Here is a 20206-nt window from a genome sequence, read left to right on the forward strand (position 1 = left end):
ACTTTTACATTTCTGGTTTATAAACAGGTGTAGCTTTGTATCAGGGGGTACATTCATTCATTAGCCCGTTGAGCTTATTAACAGATAAGAATTCTATATTGTACAGTATTCACATTTCACTCGTCCCCAGCTGGAGGTACACTCCTTTTCTTTGTCTCTCTCTGCCAGCAGTGGGCAAGCAGCTTGAGAATATCAGATTATGGTCATTCTGAGACCTGTGTCCCCTCTTTTTTGCTGAAATGTTCTACAACTGCAAACCAGCAAATAGACCCTCACACACACCAGTAATTTATCAGTAGACCTTGTCATTCCACCAGAGGAATTGGGTGATACAAGTGGTCAAAGAGAACCACCGTCTCCTATATCACCTGACTTCTGATAGACAAGTGAGGGGACGTCTGGTGAAGACTGAGCGCATATCGCCTTATTTTCCTGTCTTTAGCAGAATGTTTCTGGAAATCTTGATAGGACACAAAGTTTAGGCTTTACCTTGTGTGTTTTGTTTGTTTTGTTTGTTTTCTTCGTTGCTGTTAAAAATGCTTAGGGCCCATTTACACTTTTTGTGTTGCAACACAAAGCAAAAAAGCATGGCAGAGTTCTATGCACATTGCAATGTCAATTGTGAATGGCACCCCAACACATTGTAAATTAAAGGGCCCCACAATGCAAATACCAATACGTTGTGGTGCACTGCATTTATCACCTAGGTTCGCGCATCATGGATATTTTCTTTTAATCAGTTTTGGCGCGTTGGTAGCCCATTCATAATAAATGGTCTGCCTTAATTCAATGCTTAACACATATGTATGTAAGGGCTCCTGCGCTATATGTAAAAATGGTTAAATAAAAAGGCACAATTCTATTCTAATAGGTGCAGCTAACACTTTGAGTTGGCTCTCATTATTATAAAGACTGAAAGAAAAAAGGGGAGGTGTGTTGCGCTTCCTATATTAAAGTCCAACAATGGGCTGTCACAGAAAACAATCCATATCTCAATGCTATCATAGAAACAACAAAAAAGTGCAAGCGTGCTTAAACAAACCGACAGAAGCTAGTAGATCAAAGTGCGTCTGTGCATAATATATATAAAATATGTGCATAACATTAAATAAAATATATAAAATCTAATACGTAAATATTATAAGTGACACCAACAGTGGTGCTGTGATAAACACTACGAGTGCATGTAACCAAAAATTATAAGTGAGGTACACGTAGCAAACCAATAAATAAAAAACAGCAGCAAATAAAAAATAGAAAAAATAGCAGCAGCAGCAATTATATCTGATCAAAGTGACCCATACATAGTCCAATCGTGAAAAATGCAGTGTAATATCACAATCAAATAGTAAAGTGCAGTAATGTGCCAAGCCAACTCTCTTCCGTACGGGTGGTTTTCTGTGTAAGTGCTGATCACACTAGGTAATTACCTTACTGCTGTAAGGTGTACAGCAAAGAAATAGCCTTTTATAGGGAACACCAGGAGATGGATGGAGAGGGGACTTCACGTTTCTCTAACGTCACCATATATCATCCGATTCCTCTGTGAGTACTAGCAACATATATACTCAAGGGATAGACAAAAGGAATCCACCATAGTGTAGTATGTTAAAAGATAAAGACTTTATTAAACAGATAATAAAACTACTCACAAAGGTGGATAATGGCAGAGCGCACAGCAAACAGACCAGCGAACGTGTCGCTCGCGTGTAAACGTCACTTCCGGTCTCCTACACGTTACGTCATACAATGACTTCAACGGTTGAAGTCATTGTATGACGTAACGCGTAGGAGACCGGAAGTGACGTTTACACGGTTAAGGAGATATTTCCCTAAATACAGGCACCGATGTAAAGGCGCATGCGCGCCGTTGACAGCGGCGCATACGCACTGAGCGTGCCGTTGCTGACGGCGATTGTACTGTCACTGATGGCTCCCGCGCGTATGTGCTTGAGTGATGTCATCACTGCTGCGGCCAGTCACAGAGCCAAAGCAGCGATACCCAGAACTCAGAGTATCATGGCGGCGACGGAGGATGTGGCCGAGGGTCGCTTCGAGCTCAGCTAAGTAATTCATAATGAGTTGGTATGCTATGCATACTAGCTCATTATGCCTTTGTCCTGCAGGGTCTTTTTTTTTTTTTTTTTTTTTTTTTTTTTTAACTTCCTCTTTAATGAACAGGAGCCTCTCTTTCCTGTCCATTCATCTTCAGTGCAGCTGAAGCTGCTGAGAAAGGGACTGTGGAATCTGAGTCCTCAGTCCCTTTCCCTGTCTCAAAGGGTAGATATCGGGGGTCTGAGATTTCTCACCAAAGCCCCCCACCAACAGGGGTGATTAAAAAAATAAAAGTACATTTGTAAAAATATTTAAAGAGAAAAAACTGACACTATACACCTTCCCTTCCCTTCCCTCAAAAAAAAAAAAAAGCAGTGTCAAAAAATAACAAACAAAAAAAATTGTAAAAAATAAAATTGTAAAACTAAGATAAACTACTGACACAGTCCATGCTTCATCAGTGCTACTGTCGCATGACATTTAAAAAAAAAAGTATCGTTATCGGCGTGTGCTCGGAAAAATTATTGATACTTTGTACAGTACTCAGTCTTACAAAAAAAAAGGGGTACCGGTGCAGCCCTAGTAAAAATGAGAACAACATTCCTAGCAATGTGTGGACTTGGCTCCTGTTCTAAAGACCTAATACAAGGCAGAGTAGGCAGGGCTTCCACTGCAACATGGGGCATCCACATGGAATTTCTTTTGTAACTGACCAGAATTAGTGATTTTAAATGATTACCTTGTAAAATAATCCATTCAGTTTAAAATGGAAATGAAATACAACCTTGCATACCTTCTTCCCCTCCCCCTTTTTTTTTTATAAGTGATCACATTCCCTCTGTTCTCAACTGCATAAGAGTTTGGGGGAGGTGAAGCAGCAGTACACTAAGCTTCCCAGCGATTGGCTGTGCAGTGGAAGCATATCAGGACAAGTCTGATAATTGGAGAAGAGCTTACTGAGTTCCCAGCATATCTAGAGAACTGACCATGGTGTGTTCTCCTGCCCAGTGGGGTCAGTTTTTTTAAAATGGGAAAACAAGGGGGCTAGCAGGAACACCAGGGATTTCACACAAAGGAAACAATACAAAGAGTACGGGATAATTTCTCATACAAGTACATGGTACAGCAGGCACATATCGGGAATATGAAATGTTGGGGTAACAAAGGCTTTAAATATCGCTGTGCAATTTCTGTTCAGACTGAATAGGAGGTACATGCCTGTCAGCTGTATGCTTTTTCTTAATATAAACATATTAAAAAAATAAAAATGGGATTCTATTGCTAAATTCTAAAAAAACAAAAAACAAATACCTGGCTATATGCTAGAACAAGTGTGTGTGTGTGTGTGTGTGTGTGTGTGTGTGTGTGTGTGTATATATATATATATATATATATATATATATATATATATATTTAGAAGGCCTGACCTGCAAACATGTTTCTAAGGTTAGTTTCTCAGAAGTATTGACCTAATAGGGTTAGCTTAACAGCCGTTCATCAGTGGTTGCCTCCTTATTAATCTCGTGACAAACTTACTTTAAAGAAACACTGAGTTGAGTGACACTTTGCAAGCTGCCATTACCAACCTCCTTGTAAAAATGCTAGTTTCTTGCTTGTAATGATGATCTAAAGATAACGGATCAGCATGACCGCTATCCTTTTCAGAATGCAAAAATGGCAGCCCGTGGGTTTTCTCTTGGCACAGGTCTCCTTGTAGACTTGGGACCCCAAGAATGAGCTCTCTAATTAAGAATGATGCTGCCAATAAAAGGACGAGTATGTTTACCTTTTTAGTGTCTTGATGAGTCAGAGCCATCCATCCCCAATGCTTCCCTCAGGAAAGGTTTCAGTTGAAGGCATTCCTGCAGGCAGACATCTGCTCAGACCATACAATCTCCAACACACACAGAGGTGTCAGATGAGGTAAAGCAAGGGTTGGATAATACAGAATTTCTCCTGCTAATATGACAACACTGAGTTTAAAATGCAGCAACAAAGCTGTTCAGAATTAGAGCAATCTGTTCTGGGAGTAGATGTAGCTTTTGGTTAAAGTAGCTATAAATATTGCAGCTGCTAGCTCAGGATGTGAGTCCAAATTGCATTTGCTGTGTACTGTTCAATTCTGTCTTCTGTGTATCTTAGATGTGCAATTAAACTGTATATACAGCCAAAAGGTTTGCTTGGTTAAAGTTTGAACCTGCCAGGTATTTCCACTTTAAAGTGATATTGAAGGCAGATTTTTGTTTTACTTGCCAAACATTACATACCTGCTCTTTGCAGTGGTTTTACACATAGCGGCCCTGAGCCCTCCCCTTCTGGGGTCTCCCGCCAATGCTTCTGGCCCCCCTTCTGCTGGGTGCCCCCATAGCACTCATTCCCGAGCCGCTGCTCTCTCTCCATTCACACACTGAAAGTGGCTTGGCCCTTCCCTGCCCCCGCACTCTCCTCATCCATTGGCTGTGATTGACAGTAGTGGGAGCCAATCGCTCCCACTGCTGTCTCTACCAGTGAGGCAGAAGAGACCCGGGAGAGCCGTGGTTCTCGTGCTAAGGTAAGTATTGGGGGGTGCTGCAGACAGGTTTTTTTTTTTTTTTTTTTACCTTCATGTATTCTATGCAACCATGGGCCTTTACAACCACTTGCACAATTTAAAAACCCTTTTAGCTTTTTTATTTCTGTGTCTGTTTCTGCAGGTTCATTCTTAAAGTGGCTGTAAACCCGATTCATGAAATTTGAGATAGATAGATAGATAGATAGATAGATAGATAGATAGATAGATAGATAGATAGATAGATAGATAGATAGATAGATAGATAGATAGATAGATAGATAGATAGATAGATAGATAGATAGATAGATAGATAGATAGATAGATAGATAGATAGATAGATCGATCGATCTCTGTAGTGTTCTCTTTTCAAAGCACTATATCCCATAGCTGTCTTCTGCTCCATTCTTCTGTTATCAGCCTGATAACTTCTGACAAGTCTTCCGTCAAGTGTGATAAAAGCAGCCTGAGTTTTGTGCTATGGAGGATGCTATAAACTGATTTGCAGAGCCCTGAACTAATAACCGATCCGAAAGTCTCTACCTATGAGGAGAGGGGGTGTGTGCCTTTCCTCCAATGGCTGTATGCCCAGGCTTCACTGCACTGTTGAAAAGGAAGAGAAAATCTAATACGATCTGAACTTTCTAAAGAGTACATAAAGCTGAAGACAGCAGGTATAAAAGTTAAACTTATATAGGTAGATTTTTTTTTTTCACCTCTTTGTATCATCTGAGGCTGTTCACTTCACTGGGTATATGTGAGGGTTTACATCCACAGAAGCTTTCTAAACATGCTGGGAAAACCAGCAGCCGACTGGCTTCACGCCAGCGCTCTTAGCCAATGACAGAGCGCTCATCTGCGTGTTCTGACAGGGAGCCAGCCATACCCTGTCAGAACACAACAGCTCAGTGGGGGAGATAGTGTACTAATGTCAGATCATTAGTACATTGGCTGCGACTGGAGCGATAGTTTTTTCATTTTTTTTCAATCAACCCGCTGAGTTGGACAGAAAAAAAAATGGTGTGTATTTACCAGGCTTTACTGTCTGATAAAACCATTGCCTTCAGACCGTGAGAAGTCTATGGCACCAGAGCCTTGGGTAACAGTGAAAAGTCTGCAAGGATTCCACTTCTCCACATTTTGCAAAATTAAAAAAATATATGTTTTGGCTGGACATAATTATGCTACTTGAGTACTGGCATATTACACCCCCTTGTTGTCCAGGCCTTTTTTCAGTTCTGTGATAGTTTGTCCAACAAACTTTTTATTTATTTTTTGAGACCAAACTTTTTCTTGGTGGTATTTAATAAACCATCTATTTGAAAAAGGACTCTGTTATATACATAGCAAATAAAAATGCCAGAACGAACACGCCAGAAATGCCCCCCCTTTTTTTGGACACTAGACACCCCAAGGTGATCACATTTTTTCGCCACATTTGTTTAGAAATTAAGGAGATGTTTCTCTATTGACTACCAGTCTGAGGACTTCTCTGACAAGGGGACATTACAGATAATTTTTACAATCTGTTTCTTTTTGGTCCTTAAAGCGGTATTAAAACCAAAAAATGTATTATATTGCAGCTTACTAATCAGATGTGGTGGATGCATTTGTTTTCACCCAGTAACATGCCTCCTGTATTGGTGCCCCAACACTGGATGAAGGAGCAACAGACACCTTTTGGACAGCAGCATTGTCAGTCTGGGGAGAGGAGAGTGTTGGATGCCCTAGCAGATGTAGATAGCTAGCAAACACCAGCTAACATTTTATAAGCAGTTACAGCAACAAGTATTTTTCCTTTAAAATAATTGTAACTACCCCTGTCAGTGTTTAAATGTTTTAAAACCCTCTTACTGCTATATCTGCAGGACAGCTTGTTCAGTTGAAAAACAGACTTCCATACAATGGGAGGATGGAGATGGAGGAGTTATTGTGCAGATGGACAGGATAAGGGAGGTGAGAGGCTAATATGCGAGTCAGATCATAGCCCGGATGGAGCTGACATATGCTGTAGAGGGCTGGGTGACCGTTCTAGTGTTGGATGACACTGGTACTAGTTTACGTTGGGTGCTGGCAGAGATTAGGAAGCTTTCTTTCCTCTCTCACATGATCAGTGGGAGAGGTAAGTGTGAGCTGGCTGCTAATTGCAGCCCTTGCTTACATTGTATGATGCAGTGATTGATCACAATGATCATGTGGTTGAGAGCCGTTCTCATTGGTTCTGTACTGTTCACTTTGCAGTGGACTCTATGATCACAGAACTTGCTCCTGTGCATGCTGTGGGTCAGGCAAGAGTAAAAATAAAAAATGACATATTAAAACAACCCCTCGCCCTGTAACCACCTTCTGTCTATGTACAGTGGGCAGACAGAAGCTGCTTAAAATATTGTAGATGTTCATTGTTTAGATGCACTTTGATTTTCACAAATGGGAAAACCTAAACAAAATGATGCCATTCATGGTACAGTTACAAGGTCTTTTATATACCTCTATTGCTTATTAGGTTATGCTTGGAATAGTGTTTTGCAAGCTTCTAGGAATCAAAAAAAAGGTTGTTTTCTAGTCATAATTGAACAGATATGCAGGAGATGTTTGATCAGATCTTTCCAGGACAGCTGCGTAGGTACCGGGAGAAGAATAGAAAACCTGAATGTAAATGTTCTGGTTTGCCCGTTTGTGTGTTCAGTGCCATAAAATACCACATCCTACATGGCTCATTATTTTCTTATAACACAATTCATCAGGCTGAGGAATGAGTACGCTTCACAAGCAGTTTTCTGCTCGGATATTATCTATTGTTTTGGAAAGTTTTTCCACCACTGAGCAATTGTTGCCTTTTCATATAGAAAAGGGGATTGGCTCCTTCACCATGTGTGCACCAAATGTTCACAAACTGAGGGGAGAAGTCATAGCGGGGCTACAGGGAAAAGTCGATTTTTCTTTGCTGTTCTTAGAAAAGGGATCTACCAAGGTGTATGAGCACTTCTCAACACCCCAGTGTGTGCTAGGGTCAAAAGGAACCTCTTTGTTCATATTGCTGAAAGACGCCAAACACTCTCTATGCTCAAAGGGGCCATAACAATAAATGGCTTATTGCACATGGCTGCTCAGTGGATTGCAAGCTACATGTACTGCCACATGTACTAAGGGCTCATTCACACTACAATGCTGTGGGGAAAACTCGCGTTCCATGCACGTATCCCACAACACTTGCATTGCACTTGCGATCTTCAGCAGGTGTCAGTGCAAAGTTAATGCCCCAACCCCCTCCCCCCAACACCGTGTATATGGCTGCCCCAGATTGCATAGTATAAAAGTATCATGTGATCCTGTTGCAGTATGCTTCCAAAAGTAGTGCACATTCAAAATGCAGAGGGCTAAAGTGGTACTGCACAGAACTGCTTGTGAAACGCGCAGGAACAAGCAGCGCATTCCTGTGCAATTCACAAGCAGTTCCTAGTGTGAATGGGCCCTAAAGCACAATTCAGGTAAGAAATGTTTCTGTAGACATTTTGGGGCCCAAATATCAAAAATATATTTTGGTACGTGTGCCCCTGTGTTGAGGTCTTTAGGGTAGGAGGTTGGGTAGTAAAGTGCATAACTCTAATCCTTTGTCAGGTTGATGCTGGGTGATTTCCCCTCATTTCCTGTCCTATGATCACACAAAGTAAGGAGAAAGCCCCCACAGGTGTCGGAGAGAGAAAGCTGGCCATACACTGATAGATTTTTGATCACTCAGCAAAAAAAAAAAAAAAAAAAAAAAAAAAAAATCAGATTCCTCCTTCCACACTATACAGCACAGCTGGAGGCATTTGCATTGCTGGCTAATGTGCTCTGACACCTGGATTTGATGCAGCTGCTGTTTGGCTTTTTTTCAATTTGTCGGGAGGGAAGGTGCCAACTGGGCTCCCCACAGCAAATTTCAGCTGGCCCCCGTAACAAGCCAAAGTTTGCTAGGTCATCTTAACTCTGCTCTATCTAGAGAAATGACACTACAGCCCCTCTTTGTCTCCCCCCCCCCCCCCCCCCCAGAGAGGAGCACATCCCCCATCCAATGCTGTGAGCACGGATTGGCAGTGACAGTCATATGGATAGACTTGGCCTTGTGACACAGAAGTTAGTTGTCTCACACCCTAGTCTGATGTACTCTGTGTTTACAACATCCTGTGTGCAGAACAGTGTGGTGTGGCTGTCCTGATCGGAGTGCCCTGAGGGGAAACAATATAAATGTTGCCATCTCTCAATGACTCATTAAATGTTCTGCGCTCCAGCTAAACCTTTTCCTTCCCGTGAACTTCTTTTATCTTGGGGAATTCAGCAGGATGCTTTGTTCTTAGATTTTTCTCATACAGTAAGGCAGCGTACATACTGCCATCAAATGGGAGCAGAGCACATTCTAAGGCTGCCCATACCTGGTTGAATTTTCGTTCAGAATTCTGAAAAATCATTTGTCAGAGCATTTTATGATGCCATCATTCAGTCATCTAATTTTGCTTGAAGGCCTTTAAAGTTTTTTTATCTAGACCTGCTAATTGAATGGATTCCCAGATGGATTTAACAGGTTTGTTTTATTGCTTGAAATGAAATGCGCAAAAGAATAATGCAAAGTGTGTGTGTGTGTGTATATGTATATGTGTGTGTGTGTGTATATGTATATATAGATATATATATATATATATAGATATATATATTTTATTATGGTATATGCTGCAATCCAATAAGGCTGTAGTGGATACACTATATACATGTAGTATACAATTCATATTTTGTATACACTATATAGAAACCTTTCAATTATTTTTCCCATGCATTCCTATACCATACATAATTGTTTACAGAATGAATGTTTGTGACCACAATAGTTCTGATTTTGCCTAAAACTCTTATCAACCATTTAAAATTGTGTTTATTCAGATAAGAAAATATTTCCATCCTGAGTGCCGGTTCACACTACCGCGACTTGTCAGGCGACTTAGCCGCCTGACAAGTCGCGCTCCGTTCTGTACTATGGAACAGTTCTAATAGGAGCGACTCAAGTCGCTCCGACTTAGAAAAAGGTTCCTGTACTATTTTTGGGGCGACTTCAGGCGACTTGCATTGACTACAGAAGTCGTTTTGCAAGTCGGCGCTGAAGTCGTGTGCAGGTCGCGTCTGTGAGTCGCGCTGCAAGTCGCGTCGCCCCTGTGTGAACGGGCACTTAATCTTCCGGGTTTTTTTTTCTCATCACTATGTTTAAAAACAATGGTCAATTTGCCCCCGTTAACCATTACAAAATCAAATATACATTTTTTTTTTAAACAAAATTCTAACTGTGTATGGCCAGCTTTTCACCTTGGTTTAAAAAGGAGTTAAATAGCTCAGTATGCTTATGCTAGCCTGGCTTCTATTAACTTCAGCGACTGACTGACTACATGTGACCCTGTTGTTCACTTAAGCCTGGTACACACTATTCACTTTTTTTTCTTTTCGTTTTAACCCTGCGGGCTAAAGGGGAAGAAAACTGTCTGATCACTGTACTAACACAAGCAATATTAGTACAGCGATCTTCTTGCTGCCCCCCCCCCCAGGACAAACTGATCATCACTCCCAGCCATTGGCTGCTGGCGCTGATTGGATGCCAGTCATCTGCTGTTTTTCCAGCATGTCCATTTGGCAGAAGCCATGCGTTAGGCTGGCTTCTGTCGGACAGGCTGCTGTACACACTGGCCGAATGTGACAGTTTCTGTTGTATCAACCAATACGCAGCCCATGTGTACCAGGCTTTAGTTCGTATTGCTTCCACATACTGTTGAGAGGAACAGGAGGGCTGCTAGTGCTGACTTCTGTAAATGCCAATTGCCTGGCTGTTCTGCAAATACCCTTTCTTCAATGCTGATGACCTGAAATAAGTGTGAATGTAAGGCATTCTGATTTAATGCCGACTTTCTGGATCTGGCTGATTAAAGTAAGATTTATAAAGTATTGAGGTCAGAATTTTCAGAAGGTTTGCAGAATGGCATTTCTTTTATGACAAATGTTAACATCACAGCACCATGGCGCTAAAGCAGAACATGGGATCCACTTCTGCAGAGTCCATGGAGCTTCTGACACTGATCATCAGCATCTAGGGCTCCTGAACTCAGCCTAACGATCAGCCTTTATAAAACCTTTTTACACCAGTGGAACCCCTAAAATTTTCATGTCTAAGGGAACCCTTATTAAAACTAATTGTGGGCCAATGGGAAAAATGCTACTTGTGTTAGTGGTTGATAGAATAAAACCCTCACGGTGGTGGTCAGATTGTCACTGTTGCACAGAGCTAAAAAAAAAAAATCATTGGTATCCTGCGGCTGGCTTTGCCAAGTGGCATTGGCCCCAGAACTATACAGGTGGCATTAAATGGGAGGCCAGAAAGTCAGCTGTTCACCCCAAACAAACACTGGTGGAACCCTAGGATTCCACAGGACTTTGGTTGAGAATGAGTTTGGCTGGTATAGATGGTCTACAATCGTGTTAACTTCTGTTTGTGGAAGAAGTGGATAGCATTACAAATTTTCACTTGGGCATACACAGGTGTCAAAATAGGAGTACTAAGAGGGCTCTCTTCAGTCCTGCTGCTCACTCCTGCCCCCAAGGGGAAAAAGAGGAGGCAGCCAAATGGTAAAATACACCTGGAAGCCCTGACACTGTGCCATGCTGCTCAACAACACATAAATGTGGACCCCTACTGTATGGAGAGCCTCTGACAGCCAATCAAGGCTAAGAGCAAAATTTGTTTTAAATATTCTTCTACTACCCTGGGAGATTTAAAAAATGAAGTCTCCAGCTTTTGTGTCTTTCTGCAGAATGCTTTTCTAGAGTAGACATTTCTCAGTGCAACAATTAGGTGGCAAATTCTGTGTCTGCTTTTTATACGATATTAATGTATTATCAGAAGTGATAGATAATCAGCATTTTGGGCAGAGTGGTATATTTAAGATGGAATCCCAACCACATGCAGTTATATAGAAAATGGAATAGTATGTGATCTTTTGTTAGCATGAACAAAAGATCCGGATACACATTTGATAGCACACCTCCTTTTTATGAGAGTCTATGCAAACAAGAGTGGAAACATGACGGACACGTTTCCATGTTGTGATTTGAAGCAGAGGTCAGCCGCATATAAAAACACTAGTTTTTTAAGGAAACACATGTGTAACCAAAGGGATGAGCTCAGCAAGCAGATTACAGTGAAGGAGGAGGTGAGGCTGGGGAAGGGAAAATGGGGAGGGGGGTTACTAGACTGCAAGCCATGTGATTGCTCACTAATGCTGAGCCTCTCTTCACAATACGCAGAGATTGTCAAGCCGGCCTCTGAAGCTCTTGGCACCAGCACAGCGCAGACACTTTCTCACACTTCAACGGCGGCATCCTACAGACCGCAGGCAGGCGAGCAAGACGAAAGGGAGTTCTGCGAGAGGACGGGCGACATCTCGCCTCCTGCCACCGAAGCCCAATCACCAGAGGATATTGACATCAACGGCAAAAAAATGTCTATTCGTGACAGGTACTGAGATTCCTCTAGATTGTTAACCCTTTAAATGCTTGCAGCAGCATAAAATTGCACAGCAGATGTGCTTTCACCCTAATATATGCAGGCTACAAGTCAAGAGATTGTATTTCTATTAGTGTCTTCATTATTCTAGGATGCTTGTGTGAGATCAGTTTTTAGCGCTGTGGCTGTTGACAGCAGATATCAACTGCTGTTGGCTACTGCACATCCCTCTGTGCTCCATGGCATTTATTAAGAGCTGTTATCTGTGAAAGGCTACACTCACACACCTTTTGTATTTTTCACAAGGAGCAGTTGTAATGCGATGCATTTAAGCAGTTCATGCACGTTTTTCATGCATTACCATTTATCCCCATGGAAGGAGCATTTTGCTGGAAGCCGCACCTAGGATGCAACAAGCATGAAAAACGCAGAGGTGTGAACATAGTCCTATTGTAGCTTCATTATTGATCTCTTATTATAAGGGATGTAACATTTTAAGAGGTAGTAAACCCATTCTAGCAGCACACCTTTTTATTTATTTTTTTATTTTTTTTCAGCTGCCTTGTCTACATAGCTACGGATTGTGCTCCTAATCTTATCCCACTGTTATGCCAGCCTCCCCGATCTAGTCTTTCTCTAAACTATTGTGTTATGTACACCATTATAACAGCAGACAAATTCCTTGCATTGGATTTGTATTATCTTTACTGTTTGCACCCACTAAAGCAGCCAATATCAACTAGTGTTCCTCTAGGGGTTTCTTTGAGTTGTGGCTGATCGACCTCCAATGTATAATGGTGCCTGCATGATAACAAAGCCAATGCCACTTGGCAGCGGCATGACATCAGAGACATTTTAAACTAACAAGGAAGCAATTGGAACGTTCTTCCTACTGACCACCAATCTAAGGGGCATTTTTTTTCCCCACTGGCTTTAGGGTTCCTCTGAGGTATAAAGGTAGAGAAAGGCTGCACTACAGTGTATACATTTCTTGTCATTACCCCCATAAATACTCTGTTTGGCAAACCACAATGGTTATCTCTAGATCTGAAAAGATGAAAAAATATTTACTGAAAATTTTAATTAGTTTTTGAGTTTACTACAAAGAGGGCAGGTCCCTCTTGTCATTGCCCGGTCTTTCAACTCTATATGAGTTCTGACAACACCTTCAGCACAGAATAAAGCAAATGAGATGGGTTTATTATTATTGCATGCTGCTCTGTTTGGTCTGTGTTGATCACGTTCACAACGTGGCAGAAGGGACAAGATGACACCTGAGGAAATCTGATGTCACCCAGTGCATTGTATTGTTTTGCTGGCCGAGCACTTTTACTGTACTTTGAGTCAGAGGAGCAGAGTGCAGGGATGGGTAATGTTGAGTCATATATTCTCCTGTGAGTCAGAGGTTTCTCATTTTGTCCAGTGGATGGTTGCAGCACTGTGTACATCTGGTAATGGTTTGCTGTACTCGGTAAAACAAGGGATTCCCAATGTGTTTTTGTGACGTGAGAGCACTGTGGTATCGAAAACAATGAGTATGCAAAGTGCAGAAACTTTTCAGTCAGTTGCATTTATTTACTTATTATAGGTACTTCTATAGCGCCCTCAGTGTACTTAGTGCTTTACATATATATTATACATTCACATCAGTCCCTGCCCTCAAGAAACTTACTATAAAGTCTCTCACTCACTTTTTTTTATATATACACATAGTAGGTCCAATGTAGACAGGAGCCAATCAACCTAACACCATGTCTTTGAAGGGTGGGAGGAAACAGAAGTACCTGGAGGAAACCCACACAGGCACAGGGAGAACTTGCAAACTCCAGGCAGGTAATGCCATGGTTGGTATTTGAACCAGCGACCCTAGTGTATTTCTCCTTTTTATCTGAATACGATAATTGAAAGCATGATATTGTTAAACTCCACCCCTTTTGCCTACAATCATGTGGTGATTGTCATTCATGAAAAGAACTAGTACTTGATTTAGGAGGCCGCCATTGGACCACAAGTCCATCAATCAAAAGTTATTCATCAGTCCATGTACCAAGAGCCTATAGCCACTTTTCTCAACCTTTTTACTTTGCAGGGAACCCTTAAAACCATTTTGAGATCCCAGAGAACACATGCTAAAATTATTCTACTTCATTTCACAGTAAAATGGTAAGATCAGTAAGCTTTTAGAAAATTTTAAATAAAAGAATAAAGCATTTGGTGTACCTAGAATATCTGGCACCCAAAGCGTATTTGACAACGCTCTGTTTCCCTATACAATGGTTAGTGTAAGAATGCCCATTTACATCGGTAGTCAGTGGTGAAAAGTCCCTTATGTTGGTTCATGGAGAAATCCCCCTCTAACATGGTAATCAATGGGGAAAAGAGCCCCCTAGCACTGGTGGTCAAGTAAAAGTGACCCCTTACACTGGTAGTCGTTATAGTTGGGAGATCAGTTTGTTAATGCTCACTTCTCAAGGAACCCCTAGCACCCTCTAGAGGAAACCTGGGGTTCAACAGAACGCTGGTGGAGAGTCTGTGTCCTATAGAGAGAGATGGATATGGACAATTTTAAATTAAGAGAGACTTACAACTGTCCACATACTTCTGTCATTTCTGCTCGAGAGCTTACCCTGAACAGTGACCAGGTAAATCATCGTGAAGATGCATTATAAACACGTGTTTTTGGTGCTGCCCCTTCTTGCCCTGCTGCCCTGATTTCTGGCATATACAGGTGCATCCCAAAAAAAAAAATTTAATGTTAAAAAGTTAACTTCTTTCACTAATTCAAGTCAAAAAGTGAAACTCGTATATTTTTATATAGATGTGTTACACACAGAGTGATCTATTTCAAGCATTTCTTTACACTTTTATTATTATGGTCTTCAGCTACTGAAAACCCAACATTCACTATCTGAAAATTAGATGTTTACATAAGACCAATAAAATGGGATTTTTAATACAGAAATTTTGGCTTACTGAAAAGTATGTCCATATACAGTATAGTATGCACTAGGGTTGTCCCAATACCACTTTAGGACAGAAATCAAGTAACGATACTTTTTACAAGTACTTTCCATTACAGATTCATTTTGACAGTTTTCAAAGCACAATACAGACTAATGATATTTTCTGACACTGATTAAGCAGCACTGATATTCAGTAATGATGGGTGGCACTGATTTTGCAGCACTTATTTTCACTGATGGAGGGGGGGGGAGGCCACTGATGGGCAATTGCTGGTCTGGCACAATAAATGACTATATAGCATTGCAAAATCCTTCCTTTCCTCTCCTCATTCATGTCCTATAGTATCATATAGTATGTTATCATATAGTATATGCTGCAATGCCCATCTTGGTACACCTTGCCCTTGGCCACAGTAAGCCGCAGCAGACGTCTTGTTACCCCCAGCCTAAACTATATGGGCTGGGTGTAACAAGATGTCCACTGCTGGCTTACTGCAGCCAAATGCAGGGTTTACCAAGATTGGCATCTGTTCAACCTCTGACAGACACGGAACGTCACTTTCATTACCGAATGTGATGGCCCCGGTCACCGATTTCTGATGGGTCATGCGGCTGCACCCCGGCCAGCTTACCTAGTTCCACTGCTGCCAGCCTGTTGAGGACTCTCTCCGCCCTCTCCCTTCCAGTTATGAGCAACGCAGCCTTATTACCAGGTATCGGATTAGGCATCGGGAGCATTTGTGAGTACAAGTACTCACTCAAATGCTCGGTATCGGTACCGATGCTAGTATCGGGTCAACCTTAATATGCAGTCAATACTTGGTCAGGGCTCCCTTTGTATGCATTACTGCATCAGTGGGGCATGGCATGGAGGCCATCAGCTTGTGGCACTGCTGAGATTTTATGGAAGCCTGGGTTGCTTTGATAGCAGCCTTTAGCTCATCTGGTCTCTCTGATCTTCCCCTTAACAATACCCCACGGATTCTCTATGGGGTTTAGGTCAGGTGAGCTTGTTGGCCAATCGAGCACCGTGATACCATAATTATTACACCAGGTATTGGTGAAATTAAATCGGCATCTCCATAAAGCTGGTCAGAAGAGCATGAAGTGCTCTAGAATTTCCTATTAAAAGGGCTCTGCTAACTTTGGACTTGATAAAATACAGTGGGCCAACACCAGCATGACATGGCTCCCCAAATCATCACTGACTGGAAACTTCACACTGGACTTCATGCAACTTGGATTCTACACCTCTCCACTCTTCCTTTAGACTCCGGGACTTTGATTTCCAAATGAAATTCAAAATTTTCCACAGTCCGTGATGATTTGGAGAGTCATTTCATCTGCTTGTGGTGGTCCACTGTGTTTTATCAAGACCAAAGTCAGCGCAGCCCTCTACAAGGAAATTCTAGAGCATTTCATGCTTCCCTCTGCTGACCAGCTTTATGGAGATTTCATTTTTAAGCAGGACTTGGCACCTGCCCAGACTGCCAAAAGTACCAATACCTGGTTTAATGATCATGGTAACACTGTGCTTGATTGGTCAGCAAATTTGCCTGACCTAACCCCCAATCTGGGGGGCATTGTCAAGAGGAAGATCAGACACCAGACCCAACAATGCAGATGAGGTAATCGCCATCAAAGAAACCTGGACTTGCATAACACCTCAGCTGTGCCACAGGCTGATCGCCTCCAAGCTACACCACATGATGCAGTGGTTCATGCAAAGGGAGCCCCGACCAAGTATTCAGTGCATACTATAATGGACATGGACATACTTTTCAGTAAGTCAAAATTTCTGTATTAAAAATCCGTTTTTATCACATTTTCTGAGATACTGAATTTTGGGTTTTCACTACCTCTAAGCAATAATCGTTGAAATTAAAAGAGAGAAATGCTTGAAATGGGTCACTCTATGTGTTACACATCTATATAAAATGAGTTTCACTTTTTGAATTGAATAACTGAAATAAATGAACTTTTTGATCTAATTTTATGAGATGCATCTGTATGTATAATACAGTTCTGATTGAAAGCTCAATTCTGATTGGTTGGGTTTTACAGCACATTGTTCTATGTCTTCAGGCTCCATTCAGACTTGTAGGACTTCAAATTTGCATGACTTTGGAGTGCAGCTTAGACTTTGATCAATAATGGACAGCTGTTGCACTGTATAACATTCAGGTGTGACTTTCATGCAACACTTGAGGGTTAACGTTGAAGTCTATGGCCCTCAAGTTGCATTAAACTCGGACCAAATGGTGCATGAACTGCTTTGAAGTCACTGCAACTTTAAGTCGTACATACGTGGATGGTAATCAATTGGATAATATGAGGAACGACTTGTCATGCGATTTTGATGTCCAACACTGCATGACAAGTCGCATGAGTGTGAATGGAGCCTAAAAACTATACGAAAACATGCCATCCCTGTAAACCTTATCAGGTTGTGCAGAATTTGTTTATAGAACTACAGGGTTGGGATGTTAACCAATGACATTGACATCTCTGGACTGGTAAATTAAGATTAAGGTCACTATTACGATTTTGAAGTAATGTAATTTGATTGTCAGTGTTTTCTTGTATTCTTGGTTACCAATATGTCTTATGTTTTGTATAGCATTTGCTTTTATATTTTTTATGGTATCCAGTCAAATGCGGTAGCATACATGATTGCCTATCTCTCGCACAGTAATGAATAAAGGCCACTAGCCAGTTGGTGAATGTGCCTTGCAATATTTTTTTTAGCTTTTTCTGCTGCTGTTAGTGGAAGCAGATGTTCCCTGGTTCCAAATTAAATTGTCTACTGTCTCCTGGATGAATTCCTCTATAGCGCATCAAGAGCTAAGACGGAATAATAATGTCCTCCAACTTGTGGTCAGTTGACCCCCTGCCCTTGGTGTGTTGGCTTTCAGCTCTACAAGATTAGCACTGTAATGCTCAAGGTGAAGATTTCAGATCCAACAACTAGTAGTAATACAAAAGTTTCCTTAAATACCCCTTAGCTCTGTCTATTTGCTGCGCAATTTGCATGTGCAACATCTATTTAGATCTACCAATAACTATTTAGTAGTAGCCCTATCTAAACAATCCACTAAATCTGGCCAGCTAGACTCTCGTGCTACATAATTGTTGGCACATCTAAAATAGATTGTTCAATCAGCCTGGAAGGTGCGCAGGCAGCTTAAAGTAGATCTATAGTCAGAAATGTTTGTTTTTTCCCCAGCTGTATACCATTGGGGAGATTTCCCTTCCTTTCCTGTCCCATAGCCAAACAAAGTGAGAGGAAATTCCTGTTTCTGGGACACATCACAGGTTCCAGAAGACTATGGGATCACAATGCATGGCTCACACATGCACAGTGGGCAACTAGCTGTGAAGCTGAAAGTTGTCACAGCCCGGTGCCCACAGTTGAGATGCCAGCAACAAGGATCAAAGAAGGTTCCCTGCACCGCCTAGGGTGAGCACAGCGCTGGTTTCTGGTACAGATAAGTGTTTTTAATAAGTCAGTAGCTCCAGTTTCTGTAGCTGCAGACTTTATTTTTAATGGCACCCCTGTGCATCTGCCAAAGAGGAGCGTGTTTCTGTGCGTGTCATGAAAGCATGCAATTTTGCACGCATTCCCGACACACACAGATGTGAACCAAGCCTAAGATTTGATGGGCTCTCCACTTACATTCTATCCAGCAGTATGCAGCCCCTTATCAATGAATGCAGACTTGCACAGGTTGTGGAATGTTATTTATAGTTTTTGGTAGATCTAAACTTCTGCAGCTTACAATAGAAATCACAACTGATCTGACATTCTAGAAGTTTACTGTTGATATTTATTCTGACTAGAGTTCCCCTTTATCATCTACTCAGCAGTTACTGGCAGTGCGTGAATCAGCACTTTGTGTATATTCTTTCTGTTCAGATATCCGCAAGCAAATGGCATCCCTTGTTGGCTTTTTATGGCGCCAGTGTCCTAGAAAGTGCATTGAAAGGTTCTGCCGGGTCTCTGTGGACAGCATGACTTGTGTGGAATGTCTCACAAACAATGTGGCATATTATTCCTCCTTAGGCTGGCGCTACTGAAGAAAAGTGGGGAGGAAGACTGGAAGAACAGGCTTAACAAAAAGCAGGAGTACACCAAAGTGTCTGTCGTGGAGCGCAGCTCACGCGCCCAGCTGCAGGAAATTGAGCAGTCGCTGACAAAGAAGGTAATAAGAGCCATGTTAGGAATAAACTGTCCGACTTGTCCCAGCACTTTGATATCTTGCAGTCCTGCTTTATCCTAGTTTATTGCCACTGAGAGCTATAGAACAAGATCCATCCTTCTCACAGGCTCAGTAATGATCGGCTTGCAGCTGCCGAGGGATCAGTGTACTGAATGTTAACCTACTTCAGTGCATGAACTGACAATTCAGTGCAAGAAACAGTGATCATGTTCAACAGGCAATAATAAGCAGCGCCAAACCAAATCATCTGATCTGACCGCAGTTTGCACAGTTTGCGCACCATCATTGCTTTTTATATTGCCAAATTAGTTCTCTTTCCATTTCATTTGAGTGGGAAGGAGTTAGAACTCCTCTCAGGTTTTTATTGCTGTGTCGTGAGGACTGTCACCACAATTTTTAAAAATGTTGCATTGTCACGTGAACAGACATGGAGGGGAACGCTTCTGATTTGGGACCTATTCCTTTTGTGTCTACAGGACAGGAAGTGAAAATAAATCTCAATGGGACTTGGATAGCAATGGTTTTAACTGGCGTTGCAACAATACGAGTATTTTCACGAGTACTTGCGAACACAATCCGATACCCAAAACCAATACTTTTGCGGTGCTATAGGCTATAAATGAATGGGCTCAAATCTCACTGCAAAGAATCACATGCGATTTGAACAGGAATGCGGTGCAAATCCTGTCCAAATCTCATTCTGTTTCCCGCACCACTCCTGAATGAACCCAGGCTTGTCATAGTGATTTCAGCCTGGGTTCACATGGCGGGAAACCTCATGCGACTGGGACAGGACTGCATTCCTGTTCAAATCGCATGCGATTCTTTGCCGTGCGATTTGAGCCCAATCATATTGTATGGGCTCAAATTGTGCTGCAAAGGTTAAAAACAAAATATCCGTTCA

General features: G+C 41.7%; 1 protein-coding gene across 13 annotated transcripts in view; it reads left to right on the forward strand.

Annotated features, from left to right (window-relative positions):
• SVIL (supervillin) overlaps positions 1-20206 on the forward strand; it is a 334548-nt gene that overhangs the window by 206124 nt on the left and 108218 nt on the right. For all 13 annotated transcript variants that reach the window (XM_077491057.1, XM_077491058.1, XM_077491050.1 and 10 more), the window contains 2 exons: positions 11921-12131; positions 19146-19284. In XM_077491057.1, the coding sequence (XP_077347183.1) occupies positions 11921-12131; positions 19146-19284 (350 nt within the window). The remainder of the gene's footprint in view (positions 1-11920; positions 12132-19145; positions 19285-20206) is intronic.

This window comes from Lithobates pipiens, unplaced genomic scaffold (assembly GCF_037356315.1).
Source record: "Lithobates pipiens isolate NorthernLeopardFrog02 unplaced genomic scaffold, aLitPip1_a1.2 Scaffold_19, whole genome shotgun sequence".
Classification (NCBI taxonomy): domain Eukaryota; kingdom Metazoa; phylum Chordata; class Amphibia; order Anura; family Ranidae; genus Lithobates; species Lithobates pipiens.